The sequence below is a fragment of the Salmo trutta genome, chromosome 28 (genome assembly GCF_901001165.1).
Source record: "Salmo trutta chromosome 28, fSalTru1.1, whole genome shotgun sequence".
Classification (NCBI taxonomy): Eukaryota; Metazoa; Chordata; class Actinopteri; order Salmoniformes; family Salmonidae; genus Salmo; species Salmo trutta.
This window is the reverse complement of record NC_042984.1, coordinates 23,770,315-23,787,485: the sequence shown is the minus strand read 5'-3', so window position 1 is coordinate 23,787,485 and position 17,171 is coordinate 23,770,315. Positions and strand designations below refer to the sequence as shown.

Here is a 17,171-nt window from a genome sequence, read left to right as displayed (position 1 = left end):
ACAGAGAGAGGAGCAATAAGAGGAGCAGGTGGGGAGAGAGAGAGAGTGCTGTTCTGCCACCCACTGCTCTAGTAGCATGTGAGAAGAGCAGACTTCCAATCCCTCTCTCCACAGGGCTCCTCCCGGGCAGGTCACGCCCTGGAACATTTTAGGCATGCATTCTATACACTATCATTTCACCCTGCATCAGGCACGCACCCCGACACCACCTCTAGCAACACACATCATATCAGATGCGAAATGAATTCCGTGGCGAATGCAATGCGCATCTCGTAAAATACCCCTGATTATTTCACCAAATTGCTTTTTCTTATTCTCATCACTGTGCTAATGTGGAGGTTAGTTTTAACAAGCCAGGCGGGGGATTCTCTCTGCAATCAGAAAAGGTTTCGTTAATACATTTCATTTAAAGAAATTATAGTTGCTCTGGGTTTTTTTTTCTGTTTCAATTGGCTCACAGGAAAATAATGAAGCACCACCATGACCATTTTTATGTTTTGAGTCGGAGCTGGGGGATACTTGTATAATCTACATCGAATAATCAGTCGATTATTTTATATAATAGTAGGATTATACACTGTATTTCAATAGGGATTTAAGGTAAACAAATACAATTATATGAATGGTTTACGAGACAGATAGGTGAAAGACAAATCCCTGGTAAACATTTAATAATATCAATATCAAGTCATTAAAATGCGTGAGCCTCTCTGATCCTGAGTGTTCACCCCCCCACTCCAGCCACTCTGCTCAGGCTCTTTACCTTGAGGATTAGAGGTGAGGTGGGTTTTAGCTCCAGGACCCCGGTGGGGCTGAGGAGTTCGAACACGGGGTCAGGGTAGTAGCTGAACGTCTCGTTGACCACCATCAGAGCGTGGACGTTGTCCATGTAGAAGCCGATCTCATCCGGCCCACTGCCCGTGTCTGAGAAGCCCCTCTCGGAGTCGGCTACCGACGGGGCCAGGCACACCATCACTGAGTTATTAAACACTGTGCAGTTCTGAGAGGGAAAACAGTTTTTAGTAAAGTGTGATATGACAAATTGTTTGGTCCCCTAGGGAACCCAGGTTGCTGTATTGGTTTATATATATCTCATTATAGCTTCTCTAATCCCCAGCTAAACATTTGGAAGTCTAGGAAAATATTACTGCTTTGGTGTGTTGTGTTTATGTCTCCAGCCATTGCTAGTAGTTTCAGAACTGTAATAATCACCTACGCTGTGTGCTTCTCTACAGGGACCACTAAACATGCTAACCAACATTGAGCACAAGGACCTCAGCAGCATTGTGTCTAGAGGAGAAGCTAGTTTAAACTGAGCACAAGGGACAGGGCATTAGGACACGGTCGTTAAGCAGAAGTTGATTCCCTTCTGTTAGAACTGGAGGAAAGGTTAATGGAGCCCCGTGGTGCAAGGTGAGGGGGGTGAGGGGGGTGAGGGGTGATTTGCCAACACTGCTTTGTTGTCCTGTGACATTTGAAAGGTTAAACGGCCTGGGGGGGTGTTGGATGTCTTGTTCCAAGGGAGCAGGGCAGAAACAAGACACTGAATGGGCAGACAGTCTGACGGCCACCTTGGAAGACACACCGTGTGACGAGGTGTGTGTAGGTGAGGTGTGTGTGTGTGTAGGTGAGGTGTGTGTGTGTGTGTGTGTAGGTGAGGTGTGTGTGTGTGTGTGTGTGTAGGTGAGGTGTGTGTGTGTGTCTGTGTGTAGGTGAGGTGTGTGTGTCTGTGTGTGAGTTCAAGGTGTGTGTGTGACTGAAATGTGTGTGTGTGTGTGTGTGTGTGTGTCTGTGTGTGAGTGAGTGAGTGAGTGAGTGAGTGAGTGAGTGAGTGAGTGAGTGAGTGAGTGAGTGAGTGAGTGAGTGAGTGAGTGAGTGAGTGAGGTGTGTGTGTGGGTCAGCTGTTTGTTCACCTGCTCCCGCCCGCAATTGCTAATAACCATCCACATTCCACACCGCCCAACTACATGTGATAAAGGGAAAATCTGAGGCCCGCACCAACCCTTACCAGCTAATATAGACAATGAGCTGTGGGTTAAAATCAGAGACGGCACAACGACTTTTTGACAGGGGGTGAAGGATTTTTTGGGCCTGATTTTGATATGTTTCTGCTTATGATCTCTGAAATTTTGTAAGGCTATTTGTTAGTCAACTTGTCTATAATTAGATACATGCAGCTTCACCAATAATGTAATAAATCGGTAGAATGAATGCTTCAATCTAGTTGACATCAGTAAAGTTTAATCTGTCATCTCTGCTTTATTCACAGAGAGAAGACATTTAGGGACCGGGGAGAAAATACAATTACAAAACAAAAACGGGAAATGTGGAAAAATTCCAAATGACATCAGTTTGACCATTAGAAAGCTGTTAAAATGACCCAACATGTTTCTGATAAGATTTCACTTGGGGTTATATGCATATTTTATGTGGTTGAAATACTATCAACTTCTATGATGCTGATAAAGATAGCACCTCTTCAGACGGTCTCTAATTGAGCATTTGCATTCTCTCAAGATGCAAAAATAAATAAATCATATTTCTCCACTCTTGCTCCCAAATCAAAATGTAGCCTATATTTGGTGTATAATTTTACTGCAAGAAATGCTTAATTCTGCAGGAGTTAATATGAAGGCTATTTGAGAGGTTATCGACCTACTGTCAATGTCCACATTTCAGGTTCCATTTAACCCATCTGAAGAGTAGGCTACAGTTCCCTTGATGTGCCATAGGCCTATTTGAAGTCCCCGTCTTGTGACTGTTGAATTTGTATAGCGCCTCACAATCATCACACATTACTGCTATCATCTTCTTTTACCACTTCAACAAATCTTTCCCAAACACATTACTTTTCCGTTTCTCTTATTGAATTAAACTCCTTTTTGTCTTTGTAGATCAACGTTAACTTTGTCTGCACGTTCCCAAAAGCATTTGGCGATTGGCGTGTAGGCTATTTGGCGCATGTACAGTTAGGAGTTAAAGTTAAGGCTTATGCTATAATGACAGATAGCCCCCCAAAATTAAAGAAAAACCTAAATTACACAAGAATTATACATTTATGGATTTTTTAGGTATTGTTTTCGGGGACTACGGGTTATGAGTCAACCCGCGCATCACTAGTGTGTGAGTGAGGTGTGTAAAAGTGAGTGATCTGTGTGTGAGTGAGGTGTGTGTGTGAGTGAAGTGTATGTGTGTGTGTGTGTGAGTGAATGAGGGAGTGAATGAGGTGTGTGTGTGAGTGAGGTGTGTAAAAATGAGTGATCTGTGTGTGAGTGAGGTGTGTGTGTGTGTGAGTGAAGTGTTTGTGTGTGTGTGTGTGTGTGTGTGTGTGTGTGTGTGTGTGTGTGTGTGTGTGTGTGTGTGTGTGTGTGTGTGTGAGTGAATGAGGTGTGTGTGTGTGAGGTGTGTGTATTGAGGCGTCTGGCCAGGTTCATACTCACATGGAAAGACTCGGCCGAGCCATACTTAGCTCTGATCTTGGGCTCTCTGATGGTGGCTAGGTTAGTACCACTGATGGTCAACAGGGTTCCACCACTGATGAGACAAAATAATAACTTGCTTAACAATTATGTAAATGTGAGCATGCATAGCAAATTAGTAGACATCAGTAGTAGACATCAACTGAAGTATATTCAGTTGCCAGCTTTGGGTGAAGTTGTGAATATACACCCTGAATGTAAGATGTACTGTAAGTACTAGGAGACAGTCACAAATGGAGTGACTAGTTACAATCCCAGTGTCTGGAAAGCCCGTGCATAATAACACCCAGTATGTCTGGGAAGTAATGCATGCCTCCATCCCCTGTGCTTTCCTTTATCTACCCTGGTGAGTGCTGTGTTCTCTGCTGTCGACGTCCTTCCCCCTGCATGCATGGACAGGCAGCTTCTGGCCGAGACTGGGGCTGAGGCTGAGGTTGAGGCTGAGGTTGAGGCTGGGGCTGAGACTGGGGATAAGGCTGAGACTGCCTTAATACAGCTGGAAGCCGACACCAACTTCTCCACAGATGTTATTTGTGTAAAGCCTCTACCTCCAGCCCGGCTCTCAGAAAGCCCTCTTAACTCAGCTATACGCTTAACGCTTAACCGACGGGTCATTGAGAATAGACTCTCTCTCTTCCCGACCAGCGCAGCCCCAGTACCATCCAGAGCCCCAGTACCATCCAGAGCCCCAGTACCAGCCCCATTCAGAGCCCCAGTCCCACCCCCATCCAGAGCCCCAGCCCCATCCAGAGCCCCAGGCCCAGCCCCATCCAGAGCCCCAGTCCCACCCCCATCCAGAGCCCCAGCCCCATCCAGAGCCCCAGGCCCAGCCCCATCCAGAGCCCCAGTCCCACCCCCATCCAGAGCCCCAGTCCCAGCTCTAACTCCAGCCACTATCTGCATGGAGCTCATCTTAAGCAGCAACATGGCTCCACTGGGCTTTGACAAAGTAACTTAGTGAATGGATTCCTGCTTTTTCCTCTCCTTTTTCATTCTCTCTCAATTACTCTAGCGCTTCCCTTCTACTTTGTTAATCGTATTCTCTCCCTTTGCTGTATATTATGAAGCAATTTAGCAGCCACTTATTCAATCAATAAGCTATTTATTTTATTTTTTCACTCCAGAAAACCAAGAAGTGTTTTAATCTAGTCTCTTTTTTCAGAAAGTTACAAATACGATATGAGCACATCTAAATGTACCAGTATACAACTCCCTATTCAAAACATCGCAATGCAGTGGATGTGCACTGCAGTTAACATAGACATGAAAGTAGAACTTTATGAACAGATGAACAACATGTTGTTCACACATCTCCTAGCCACTGGTTTATGCTATACTGCCATTTGGGCCTGTAGCGATCACATCAATCACCTGAGAGAATTTTGTCTTTGAGAGATCCAGGAATCTCAGTCCTTTTGTTTTTCATTTGTTCATGTATGTGTGCATGTGTTCCTGTCTGTTTTTCTCATTGCTGTTATGCACTGGGCCAGATGGAGCCCAGATATGAGGCGAATCGCTAGAGACATTGGGGGGGGCAGTCAGTCGGTTAGCCCATTCACCAATCCAGGCTAAGGCTCTGCAGCCACCTTCATCCCCCCCCCACACACACAGAGCACAGAGGCATGGGGGGTCTGGGGCAGTGGTTGGGCCACAGCTGCTCCACAGCCTGTCCCACAGAGCGATGGGAATACTCCCCATTCCATTCCAACAGCCTATTATATAAATCTATTGTAGATGAAGAAGGAAGTGGTGTCAGAGACAGAAGGGTGGGGGGGGCTGTGGCATCTTGTAACAGTGCTGTGGTTTAACATGTTTACCAGGAAGCAGAGCAATCTGTGTCAAAGTGGGCTTTTCACAAGGTTGTGTATTTACACACATATGCATGGTGATCAGTGGTACGCCCCTCGCTAACTCGTGGGACATCTCTAAGTGTCTCTTTTACAGAGGTGCCACTGTAGCTACACTACTGTAACCCAGACCAGCACCAGAGAACCAGGCGATACGCATGTGAATACCCAGATCTCCTTCCTACCTAGCGATACTCCAGTCGGGTTCGATCCTCAGGACGGTGGGGTCGTCAGTGTAGTTGTATTTGACCTCTGGGTTCCTCAGCTCAGCAGAGTCGATGTCCACCATGACTGGTGTGCTGCCTGGGGTCAGCCCTGCTAGGGTCACACACACGATCTCCCGGGAATTCCTCCTGCAGGGACAGAGAGGGTGGTTAAAGGATGATACAGATGACTGCTTTTCTTGTCATTGTAACTGGTAAAGGTCCAAGATTGTGCACCTCTCTCCCTGAAAACTAAATGGCAATGCCTGTAAGAACATGAAAGAGCGTTTCATGGACAAAACACTGATGATTTGTTCTGTGTGTTTCCCATTGGCATTGATTCATACTGTCCACTGCTTGTCATAGCACACAATAACTACAATATTTAATATGAAGCACTGTTGAATGAGGCTTGAATTTGTGGGAAAGTGCCACAGTCTTTCTAGGAGTGAAGAGGAGTGATTCTGGTGCGATTCCCAGGTCCTGCCTGGAGACGTGCCTGCAATGTCTCCTCTGATTCCCCTCGCCCCGTTTCCATGGGAACACCCTGAACAATGTACGCTCCACAAACCTTCCCAAGACACATATGCACATATTTTGACAAGGTGTTTGTGACAAATAACAAAACAAGAATGAGGCAAACACAGAGAGGAAGAGAGAGAAGGAGACAACACCACAGAAAAAAAGGATAATCTGCTGGATTACCTTTTAATGGAAAGAAATGGAAATAGTGTTTTACTATCCAGGCTAACAGTGTAAACAAAGCTTGGATGAAACCAAAGATCTACTGTAGCGCTGTGAGATGTATGAACATTAGCAAGATTACATGCACATACTGCATACGACATAGGAAAAACACAGACAACGCAGACACTCACACACTGCATCTTAAACACTGACACTTCCAGTCAACGGAGGGCAGGGTGGATCAGCGGGAGGTGGGGGAATTATTAATATTTATATCATTTTTTTAAGGGGGTATATCAGCTTTAATATTGCAGATAGATTGTAGCTTCCATCAATGTAATTGTCTGCATCATTTCCAATCCCCCATATTTTTCTTTGCATGCATACATACATACATACATACATACATACATACATACATACATACATACATACATACATACATACATACGTACAGGTCAAGTCTGAAGTGTACATACACCGTAGCCAAATACATTTAAACTCAGTTTTTCACAACTCCTGATGCCAGCATAATAGTAGAGAGAATGCTTTATTTCAGCTTTTATTTCTTTCATCACATTCCCAGTGGGTCAGAAGTTTACATACACTCAATTAGTATTTGGTAGCATTGCCTTTAAATTGTTTAACTTGAGTCAAACATTTCGGGTAGCCTTCCACAAGCTTCCCACAATAAATTGGGTGAATTTTGGCCCATTCCTCCTGACGGAGCTGGTGTAACTGAGTCAGGTTTGTAGGCCTCCTTGCTCGCACACGCTTTTTCAGTTCTGCCCACATATTTTCCATGGGATTGAGGTCAGGGCTTTGTGATGGCCACTCCAATACCTTGACTTCGTTGTCCTTAAGCCATTTTGACAACTTTGGAAGTATGCTTGGGGTCATTGTCCATTTGGAAGACCCATTTGCGACCAAGCTTTAACTTCCTGACTGATGTCTTGAGATGTTGCTTCAATATATCCACGTATTTTTCCCTCCTCATGATGCCATCTATTTTGTGAAGTGCAGCAGTCCCTCCTGCAGCAAAGCACCCCCACAACATGATGCTGCCACCCTCGTGCTTCACAGTTGGGATGGTGTTCTTCGGCTTAAAAGCATCCCCCCTTTTCCTCCAAACATAACGATGGTCATTACGGCCAAACAGTTCCATTTTTGTTTCATCAGACCAGAGGACATTTCTCCAAAAAGTACGATCTTTGTCCCCATGTGCAGTTGTAAACCGTAGTCTGATGGTTTAGAAGCAGTGGCTTCTTTCTTCCTGAGCGGCCTTTCAGGTTTTGTCAATATAGGACTCGTTTAACTGTGGATATAGATACTTTTGTACCTGTTTCCTCCAGTATCTACACAAGGTCCTTTGCGGTTGTTCTGGGATTGATTTGCAGTTTTCGCACGAAAGTACATTCATCTCGAGGAGACAGAACGCGTCTCCTTCCTGAGCGGTATGATGGCTCCCATGGTGTTTATACTGGCGTACTATTTGGAAATTGCTCCCAAGGATGAACCAGACTTGTGGAGGTCTACAATTTTTTTTCTGAGGTCTTGGCTGATTTCTTTTGATTTTCCCATGATGACAAGCAAAGAGACACTGAGTTTGAAGGTAGGCCTTGAAGTACATCCACAGGTACACCACCAATTGACTCAAATGATGTTGATTAGCCTATCAGAAGCTTCTAAGGCAATGACATCCTTTTCTGGAATTTTCCAAGCTGTTTAAAGGCACAGCCAACTTAGTGTATGTAAACTTCTGACCCACTGGAATTGTGATACATTGAATTATAAGTGAAATAATCGGTCTGTAAACGATTATTGGAAAAAGTACTTGTGTCATGCACAAAGTAGATGTCCTAACCGACTTACCAATACTATAGTTTGTTAACAAGAAATTTGTGGTGGTTGAAAAACGAGTTTTAATGACTCCAACCAAAGTGTATGTAAACTTCCGACTTCAACTGTACATACACAGATATGCATACATATATAAATACATACATATACACATACAGTACCAGTGAAAAGTTTGAACACACCTACACATTCAAGGGTTTATCTTTATTTTTACTATATTGTAGAATAATAGCGAAGACATCAAAACTATGAAATAACACATATGGAGTCATGTAGTAACCAAAAAGGTGTTAAACAAATCAAAATATATTTTATATTTGAGATTCTTCAAAGTAGCCACCCATTGCCTTGATGACAGCTTCGCACACTCTTGGCATTCTCTCAACCAGCTTCATGAGGTAGTCACCTGGAATGCATTTCAATTAACAGGTGTGGCTTGTTAAAAGTTAATTTGTGGAATTTCTTTCCATCTTAATGCATTTGAGCCAATCAGTTGTGTTGTGACAAGGTAGGGGTGGTATACAGAATATAGTCGTATTTGGTAAAATACCAAGTCCAAATTATGGCAAGAATAGCTCAAATAAGCAAAGAGATACAAAGACATGAAGGTCAGTTAATGTGGAAAATGTCAAGAGCTTTGAAAGTTTCTTCAAGTGCAGTCGCAAAAACCATTAAGAGCTATGATTAAACTGGCTCTCATGAGGACCGCCACAGGAAAGAAAGACCCAGAGTTACCTCTGCTGCAGAGGATAAGTACATTACAGTTACCAGCCTCAGAAATTGCAGCCCAAATAAATGCTTCATGGAGTTCAAGTAACATACACATCTCAACATCAACTGTTCAGAAGAGACTGCGTGAATCAGGCCTTCATGGTCGAATTGCTGCAAAGAAACCACTACTAAAGGACAGCAATAAGAAGAAGAGACTTGGGCCAAGAAACAAGGGCCAAGAAACACGAGCAATGGACATTAGACTGGTGGAAATCTGTCCTTTGGTCTGATGAGTCTAAATTGGAGATTTTTGGTTCCAACTGCCGTGTCTTTGTGAGACGCAGAGTAGGTGAACGGATGATATCTACATGTGTGTTTCCCACCGTGAAGCATGGAGGAGGTGTGATGGTGCGGGGGTGTTTTGCTGGTGAAACTGCGCTTAGTGGGACTATCATTTGTTTTTCAACAGGGCTGTCACGTCTACTCCCGCTCCTCCTCTCTGGGGCTCGTTGTCCCCAGTTGTCTCATCGTTATGCATACCTGCCACCATCGTTACACGCACCTGCGCATCATGATACTCACCTGGACTCCATCACCTTCCTGATTACCTCCCCAATATCTGTCACTCCCTTTGGTTCTTTCGCCAGGCGTTATTGACTCTGTTACTGTTTCATGTCTGTACGCCCCCCCCCACCGGCACTCACACTACCTGGCTGGGCTCTACCTACCTCTCAGCTGCAATGGAGAGCAGCCCCGCTTTCAACAGGCAGTCCTGTTAATATTCCTCATACAGGTGTAGACTGAGATCGACTGTACCCTGCACTAGGTGTTGCACAGCAATGGGTCCACTCCACTGTGGTATGAGCTAAAGACAGGAAGTCTGAATTGACAGACTGACACTCACTTTTTGAAGTGGCAGAGGTGGCGTCCGATGTTGACAGACACAGAGCTGCCGGCGTTGAGGTGGTTGCCCTCGATGGTGATCCTGGTGCCCCCTGAGAGGGGGCCCTGGGCAGGCAGCACCCGCGTGAAGAAGGGCGTCTGTAGAAGGGGGACCCATGAGACACGTTTATTATGCAATCAACAAATTTACCAATAATCATTGTCTAATGTAAGGATCCATCCATCCCTGACCATGGCTGTGTCACCTGGGTGCTACTTACCACGAAAGTGAATGCTCGGGGTGAGAGGGCTCTGTAGTCGGCCAGGCAGTCCCTCACACACACCTCCACGTTAGCCTCCTGCACCCGGTAGCCCGTGGCGTCGTTCAGCAAACACACAATTCTGTAGGAGAGACGGTTGATGGTAGGGAAGGTATGAGAGAGAAAAAGGGAGAGGGAGGAAGGGAGAGGAGTTAGGGACACATGGGAAGACACACGTATTGAGCTCACCTGTAGCTACAGTATAGCTGTCTGATATTTGTGTAGTGATTCCTCCAATTTGAAAGGGCGCATCTACCATCTAAATGCTCTATGGAGATTGTTTGATCTATCTAAATTCAATTGAGCTGTATATATAGGGAGCAGGGAGGTCAAAGGAGAGGAAAGAGAAAGCTGAAGAGGACGTCTGAACACTGAGCAGAGGAAGAAGATAATAGACAGGTGAAGAAAGATGGACAAAAGGACAATGTCATCAGGAAGCAGAAGAGGATGAGAGGGGATATACACTGAGAGGAGGAGGGAGATAGAGGACACTTGTAGGAGGCGTGGGTGATGGTGAGAGTGGTGAGTGCCAGGCAGATGAGCCGCCTCACCTCTCCGAGCTGATGTACTCCTCTTCGATGGGGATACAGGGCACCTTGCCCAGACGCACTCCTGTCTGGATGTCCCTGAACTGTAGGCCCAGGTTCTCCCCCGTGATGGTCAGCCTGGTGCCCCCCTGTCTCGGCCCTGTCTCCGGAAACAGCTGCAGGACAAACACACAGGGAGGGAGGAAGGGAAGGAGGGAGGGAGAGAAGAAGATCATTGTCAGAACCAATAACTGTATGGTTAGAAGTCAGTGAGAGGCAAGGTAAGGCCAACACCTTATACTGTAAGTCTGTCTACGCAGGGCAGACTAAATGGCACTTTGTGTGGGAGACTTTATGTCTGCTGCACAGACCCTATGGACACTCTAGTCTAGAGCACCTGGTTAAATTGTGCTTAGAAGCATTTTTTTTTAACTCTTTCTATGGTTAAAGTAGGAAGAAATAGATGTCATTGTTGAACACATTTGTGAGTGTGCTACAAAAACTATCATCATATATTCAAATATTGAATAACTTTGACATATTGAATGATGTTATATTATGCTAATTTCCCTATGGTGGACAGAATGTGTTACTACACAGACTAATGTTTTCACCACAAGAATTCCAGGAAATACATATCATTTTTACCTCAGATTTGTGATGTTAGTATTAAAGTTAATAGGCAGCACGATCTCACAAAATCGATTGCTTAAAACGGCTCAATATTTTTGGTTTAGTACCAGTGTTTTTGTTATACGTGCCAGTCCGTAGTGGGACTTTAGAACGCAGCTGTATTGTCAGACCACGCTTGCTAGAATTTTTTATTAGAAATGTCTCTGGCCTCACTTGAATTCATGGATTTGAGGGTTAAGCTATCATTCAAATGAAAGCCAACCCCTGTCGCTATTTAGAAACCGATTTGGGGATTTGTCGAAATGATCTACTCCATTATAAGTTATAAGAGATATAAGTTGATAAGTAGCTATGACAGGTTGTCATCTATCGACAGATACTGTATGTATACCCAAGTTTATTGAAGGTTTTTCTGTTAGAAGAGCGCCAACGGTAGTCTACATATCGCCACAGTTACTGTAGTATCCCAGTTCCATTGATTTCAATACAATATCAACGTGAGTGCTTCATTTGCATGCGCTATTGATTACAGTAGAACAAGCTAATCAATTCCAGTCTTGAGTGACCGCTTGGTAAATATTGGTGCAATTTATAAGGTACTAATTTAGCAAATACAAGTAATCTGAACACAAGTGTAACACATGTGTATGGAGTAACTTTTCTACAAAATGTCACAACTTATTACAGTATATTGATTATGAATATCTAAAACCGGTGTTTTGAAACTCGGCCATAAATCAAAAAGCCATGACAACAGGAAGCAGCAGCAGTATAATTTTCAAAAAATGTTTTAGGAATATAAATGGTACTTTTAACATTCATTTTTACACAGGATTCTACTTTATTAGTTAAACTACTGAATGAGCCCAAAAATGTGCTATGATATATTGATTTTGATGATATTAGTGATATCGTGAAAATATGTTTGTCCTGGCTACTCTTTCTCTCACGTTCACCCACACACCATAATCCAGCAAGCCGTGTTTTAATGAAGAAAAATCACATCTCCGCTTTGAAAAACAGAAAAACCTTGCATGGCGCACAGCGAAAGGCCTCTTCCCCACCTAATTGAAAGTTATTACACCGGCTCCCGCATCGCCATTCTGTAGCGGCGTGTCACACGGCAGCTTCATAATGTGATTTATTTAGCCAAATTACTCCCCGTAACGAGGACAGGTGTGGCATGACAAAACAAATATGATGACTGATGTGAGGCGGCAGCGTCCGGGAGGCGGCCTCTAACAACCATCACGAGGTAATTATGGGTAATCTCACTGGCTGCCTGTTCCACAACCTGGTTGGCTGGGCAGAGCGTGTCAGGGAAACGGCGTCCTGGCGTGTCCTGAGGCATTATTGCGTTTCATTGGCTGGCCACCCCTGGGTTCTGTAGTGGCCCCAGTAGCAATCCCCAGCGGCTATACTTTCACAGGCAGCCTAACCTCACTCAGCCCCAGCGCTATGCCTCTACCACATAATGACATGGCAGCGATGCTGTATCCTGTAAAAGCAGAGTGGGGCAGAATGGTGGTTGCTAGAGGTCTGTGCTGTAGGCCGTCAAACCAGTGTGGAGCAGGGTTACAGCAGGGTGACGCCAGTGTGGTTGGACTGGGAACTAGGGACACATGGCCCACATGGGCTGAGGCAGGCTGTAAATTGGGTTGTTAATGTATTCAAAGAGAGGCTGGGAGAGGAAGACAGTTATGCTGACAGCCAATGGAAGGAGACCATGTTTCTAAAACCACTCAACACATAGGCAACATCATTTAGAGAAGTACAGTGTATTGCATTGCTGTCAAACACAGTATGAACCAAATTGTGTAGGGTAGTTTTGGTCAGGGAGGAGTGAGGGGGTTGTTATGAGGGGGGTGAAGCTGAGGGGCGACTCCTATACCCATAATAACAACTACAACAGTGTGAATGGTGGAGCAGATGGTTTCTGCTTTTTATCTTACAACCTCCAATCTCCCTCAGAAAGCATTGTAAACAGACTTCCAAGGGTCTGACACACACATTGTCTGTGATCCTCAGAGGCGTCTGTGCTCTATAGCCTTTCTAGTTTGTTTGCTCATCTTATGAGTTCTCAGTCTGACCCCTAGGAACCTCTAGGACCTATCATGATGAAAACACTGGCCTCTGAACACTGAATTCTGAACACTGGCCTCTGAACTCTGAACACTGAACTCTGAAGTTAAAACAGTGAAGTAGGGTGTTTTAATTGGTTTCAGAGGGGTCGTTTCACATGACCCCCCCCCCCCCCACACACACACACACACACCCTGACAGAAGGAGAGAGAGAGAGAGAGAGAGAGAGAGAGAGAGAGAGAGAGAGAGAGAGAGAGAGAGAGAGAGAGAGCGTAGGGACAAATAAGAGCCCATTTATACAGCAGAATACCTCATTGCTCCACTTGGATTGAAACATGGACATGACAGTTGGAGATGGATTTTAGACACCGTAGGAACATACAGAAGCTAGATTACTCTGAAGAATCCTCCTTAACTCAATGTGCTGAGCTCCACTCCACCACTCCAATAGTTCTTCACTTTCGTACACCCCTCTCAATCCCCTTCTCTCTCTCTAATCACACCCCCCTCTTCCTCTGAATAAAACAAGAATTCCCCTGCACACGCACGGCAAAACAACAGATGTATATTGTACATGCTGAAGTGTCAAAGCAAATCCAGGGTGCTCTCTAACAAGGGGGTCGGGGGATAGAAAGACAATAAGTAGCACAGGAACATCCCTCCTACCCACTCACTCTCAGCTAAGTGCATTCACTCTGATATAATATTTATCTGAGACAACTCACACACACACGCACAGCCAGGAACAGAGCACCAGCCTAGGCTGAGGGAGGGATGGAGGGGAGAGAGGGAGGGAGGGTTGGTTATTATGGGGGGAGAGACACTAGCTGAGGGGGGACTCCTGCCCCCCTTCCCCTTATCAGACCTAGCCTCATTCCGACGCTTTGTCTTCCCCGTTCCTCCAGAGTGAGAGGAGGAAAGGAGAGGCGTAAGAGCTATTCAGACCCCTTTGTGATGGATTGGGAGGGGAGGGTAGAATGTTTGGGCCCTCTGAGTACCGACTAGCAGTCGAGACGTCAGTCAAAATTCATGAGATGCTCCTTATTGACAGACAATGAGGAGGAAGAGAAAGATAATTCAATTACTTGCACCACTCTGGGGCTCCTAGTGCAATGAAGAAAGAGCTGGGAAATCCTGGTTAAATACTCTAATATTCCAAATGAAATTACCAGCTAATCCACCTGCTAATATAAAGAGGCACACAGTCCCCATCATATGAATAAAGAGAGAGACAGAGAGAGAGCGAGAGAAAGGGATGGAGAGAGAGCGAGAGAGAGAGAGAGAAAGAACGACAATGTAAAAAAGATGAAGACAAGAGAATGAGAACATTTGAAAAAGGGAAAGAGAGGTGTTAAAGAGGGACATGTTATCTCTCATGAGTGTAGGTTGATGTAACATGGAGTCAAGGTCCTCTGCTCTTTGTTACAACCATATCACAGAGCAGCTGCCTTTCAGCTTGTAAGGTGGGCTGCTTTCATGACCATAGGGTGCCATTTCAGAGAGACAGAGAGATCACTACCGAATGACGCAACGACCTATCAAGCATTTTTATGTATTCATTCTCTTTACTGCGGAATTTCCTTTCAGTCGGCAACTTCCCCTCCCTCCTCTTCCTCTCCTTCCTTCCTTCCTTCCTTCCTTCCTTCCTTCCTTCCTTCCTTCCTTCCTTCCTTCCTTCCTTCCTCCCTTCCTTCCTTCCTTCCTTCCTTCCTTCCTCTACTTCTGTCTTGTGGACTCTGGCTGAGAGAAAGAGAGAGAGAGAGAGAGAGAGAGAGAGGCAGGCATCGTGGAGGGATTAGTTCCTGTGCCAGTGCCAATTATCCAATATCTGGGATTTATAATGTGCTGAAACACTAGCTGCCTCTCCAGAGTAGATTAAAGGACACAGACACAGACACAGACACACACACACACACACACACACACACACACACACACACACACACGCACACACTAACACAACACTCTGCATTTGCCCCCAAGCAAGGTGTCAGGTGCAGCAAATATACTGCAAATAGCAATAATAGAGGAATGAGTTGGATTTGTTCTTGAATGGGGCGAGGTTAAATCAGGAGTAGGCGGAGTGTGGGCTGGGCTTGTTGCTGTGTGTAGGTGGTATTGATGTAATCAGCTATAAACGCATTGTGAGGTTTAGCACTAGAGCAGAGAAGGACGGAGATAGAGAGAGAGACTGACAGAGAGGGAGAGAGACAGAGACAGAGAGAGAGACAGCGAGAGAGAGAGAGAGAGAGACAGAAAGGGAGAGAGACAGAGACAGCGAGAGAGAGAGAGAGCAAGAGGGAGAGAGACAGAGACAGCGAGAGAGAGAGAGGGAGAGAAACAGAGAGAGACAGAGAGAGAGAGAACAGTAGTCTGGTACACAGCCAGCATCAGATCTTTACTGAGGCACAGATCAACAGATGACCACCGTACATCCAATCCAGCTATGCAAAAGAGCCTTGTAGCACTCACGTCCGTAGCCAAGAAGCATACCGCCCCAATAGATCCGCAGCTTCCTGCCATCCAGGACCTCTATACAAGTGGTGTCAGAGGAAGGCCCAAAAAATGATCAAAGACTCCAGTCACCCAAGTCATAGACTGTTCTCTTTGGTACCGCACGGCAAGCGGTACCGGAGCGCCAAGTCTAGAGCCAAAAGGCTCCTTAACAGCGGCTAACCCCAAATGCATAGTCACTTTACCCCTACCTAATTAACTCGACTAACCTGTACTCCCGCACACTGACTTGGTACTGGTACTCCCTGTATATAGCCTTGTTATTGTTATTTTATTGTGTTACTTTTGATCGTATTAGAATATATTTTTTTCTATTTGACCCCCTTTTTCTCCCCAATTTCGATCTTGTCTCATCACTGCAACTCCCCAACAGGCTCGGGAAAGGCGAAGGTCGAGTCATGCGTCCTCCAAAACATGACCCGCCAAACCGCGCCTCTTAACACCCGCCCGCTTAACCTGGAAGCCAGCTGCAGCCGCATGTTGGAGGAAACATGTTGGAGGAAACACCGTTCTACTGACGACCGAGGTCAGCCTAGAGGTGCACGGCCCACCACAAGGAGTCACTAGAGCGCGATGAGACAAGTAAAGCCCCCCGGCCAAACCCTCCCCTAACCCAGACGACGCGGGGCCAAATGGGCGCCGTCCTATGGGTCTCCTGTTGTGATACAGCCCGGGATCGGAACCAGGTCTGTAGTGACGCCTCTAGCACTGCGATGCAGAGCTTTAGACAGCTGCGCCAAGTAAATATTTTCTTGAACTGTAGGTTAAGGGCTTGTAAGTAAGCATTTCACGGTAAAGTCTACACATGTTGTATTCGGCGCATGTGACAAATACAATTTGATTTGAACTGGATCCTACTGCACACCCACACCCACACACACCTAGAGCCTGTCTCACCTTGGTGATCTTTGGGTGTGTACAGCGGCTGTTGCCAGCGGTGGCGTGCATCCAGCTACTCTCCAGCGGGACACACTCCTGCCTCAGAGAACACTTCTTCTCCTGAACACACCAGCCACACTCGAACCTGGGGTCAGCCTTCAGACACATCCCACAGCTGTCCCGCAGCGCGTAACACTTATACAGGTGGGCTGAAACACAGTGAGAACAGAGAGAGAGAGGAGAGATAGAGGTGAATATCATTGTTGTTGTTTGAGACTTTAAGTTTCAGCACGTTGCATTTCACCTTCATGCTGTGGTATGAGAAACAAGCAGTAAAATAAAACATGAAAACACCTAATCCCCTTGTTGTTGTGTTTTTTTTGGTGGGGGGGCACTAATGCTCAGAGTTATGCTTTTAAAAGAATTAGCAATTAGCAGTAAGAATTGAGAGAGAGGAGAAAGAGAAAGAAGGAGAGAGAGGAGAGAGGAATAGATAAATAGAGGGAGAAAACAGAAGAGAGATGTTGAAAAAAGAACATCCCGGCAC

General features: G+C 45.4%; 1 protein-coding gene across 2 annotated transcripts in view; it reads right to left on the bottom strand.

The window, feature by feature from the left end:
* The window catches only part of LOC115165840 (plexin-A1), a 54,536-nt gene extending 37,707 nt beyond the window's left edge, over positions 1-16,829 (bottom strand). For both annotated transcript variants that reach the window (XM_029719268.1, XM_029719269.1), the window contains exons 1-7: positions 16,643-16,829; positions 10,541-10,692; positions 9,951-10,071; positions 9,692-9,828; positions 5,512-5,679; positions 3,441-3,534; positions 764-1,000 (exon numbers count right to left, since the gene is read on the bottom strand). In XM_029719268.1, coding sequence (XP_029575128.1) covers positions 764-1,000; positions 3,441-3,534; positions 5,512-5,679; positions 9,692-9,828; positions 9,951-10,071; positions 10,541-10,692; positions 16,643-16,792 — 1,059 coding nt within the window. In that variant the 5' untranslated portion in view covers positions 16,793-16,829. The remainder of the gene's footprint in view (positions 1-763; positions 1,001-3,440; positions 3,535-5,511; positions 5,680-9,691; positions 9,829-9,950; positions 10,072-10,540; positions 10,693-16,642) is intronic.
* Between the last annotated feature and the right edge of the window lie 342 nt (positions 16,830-17,171).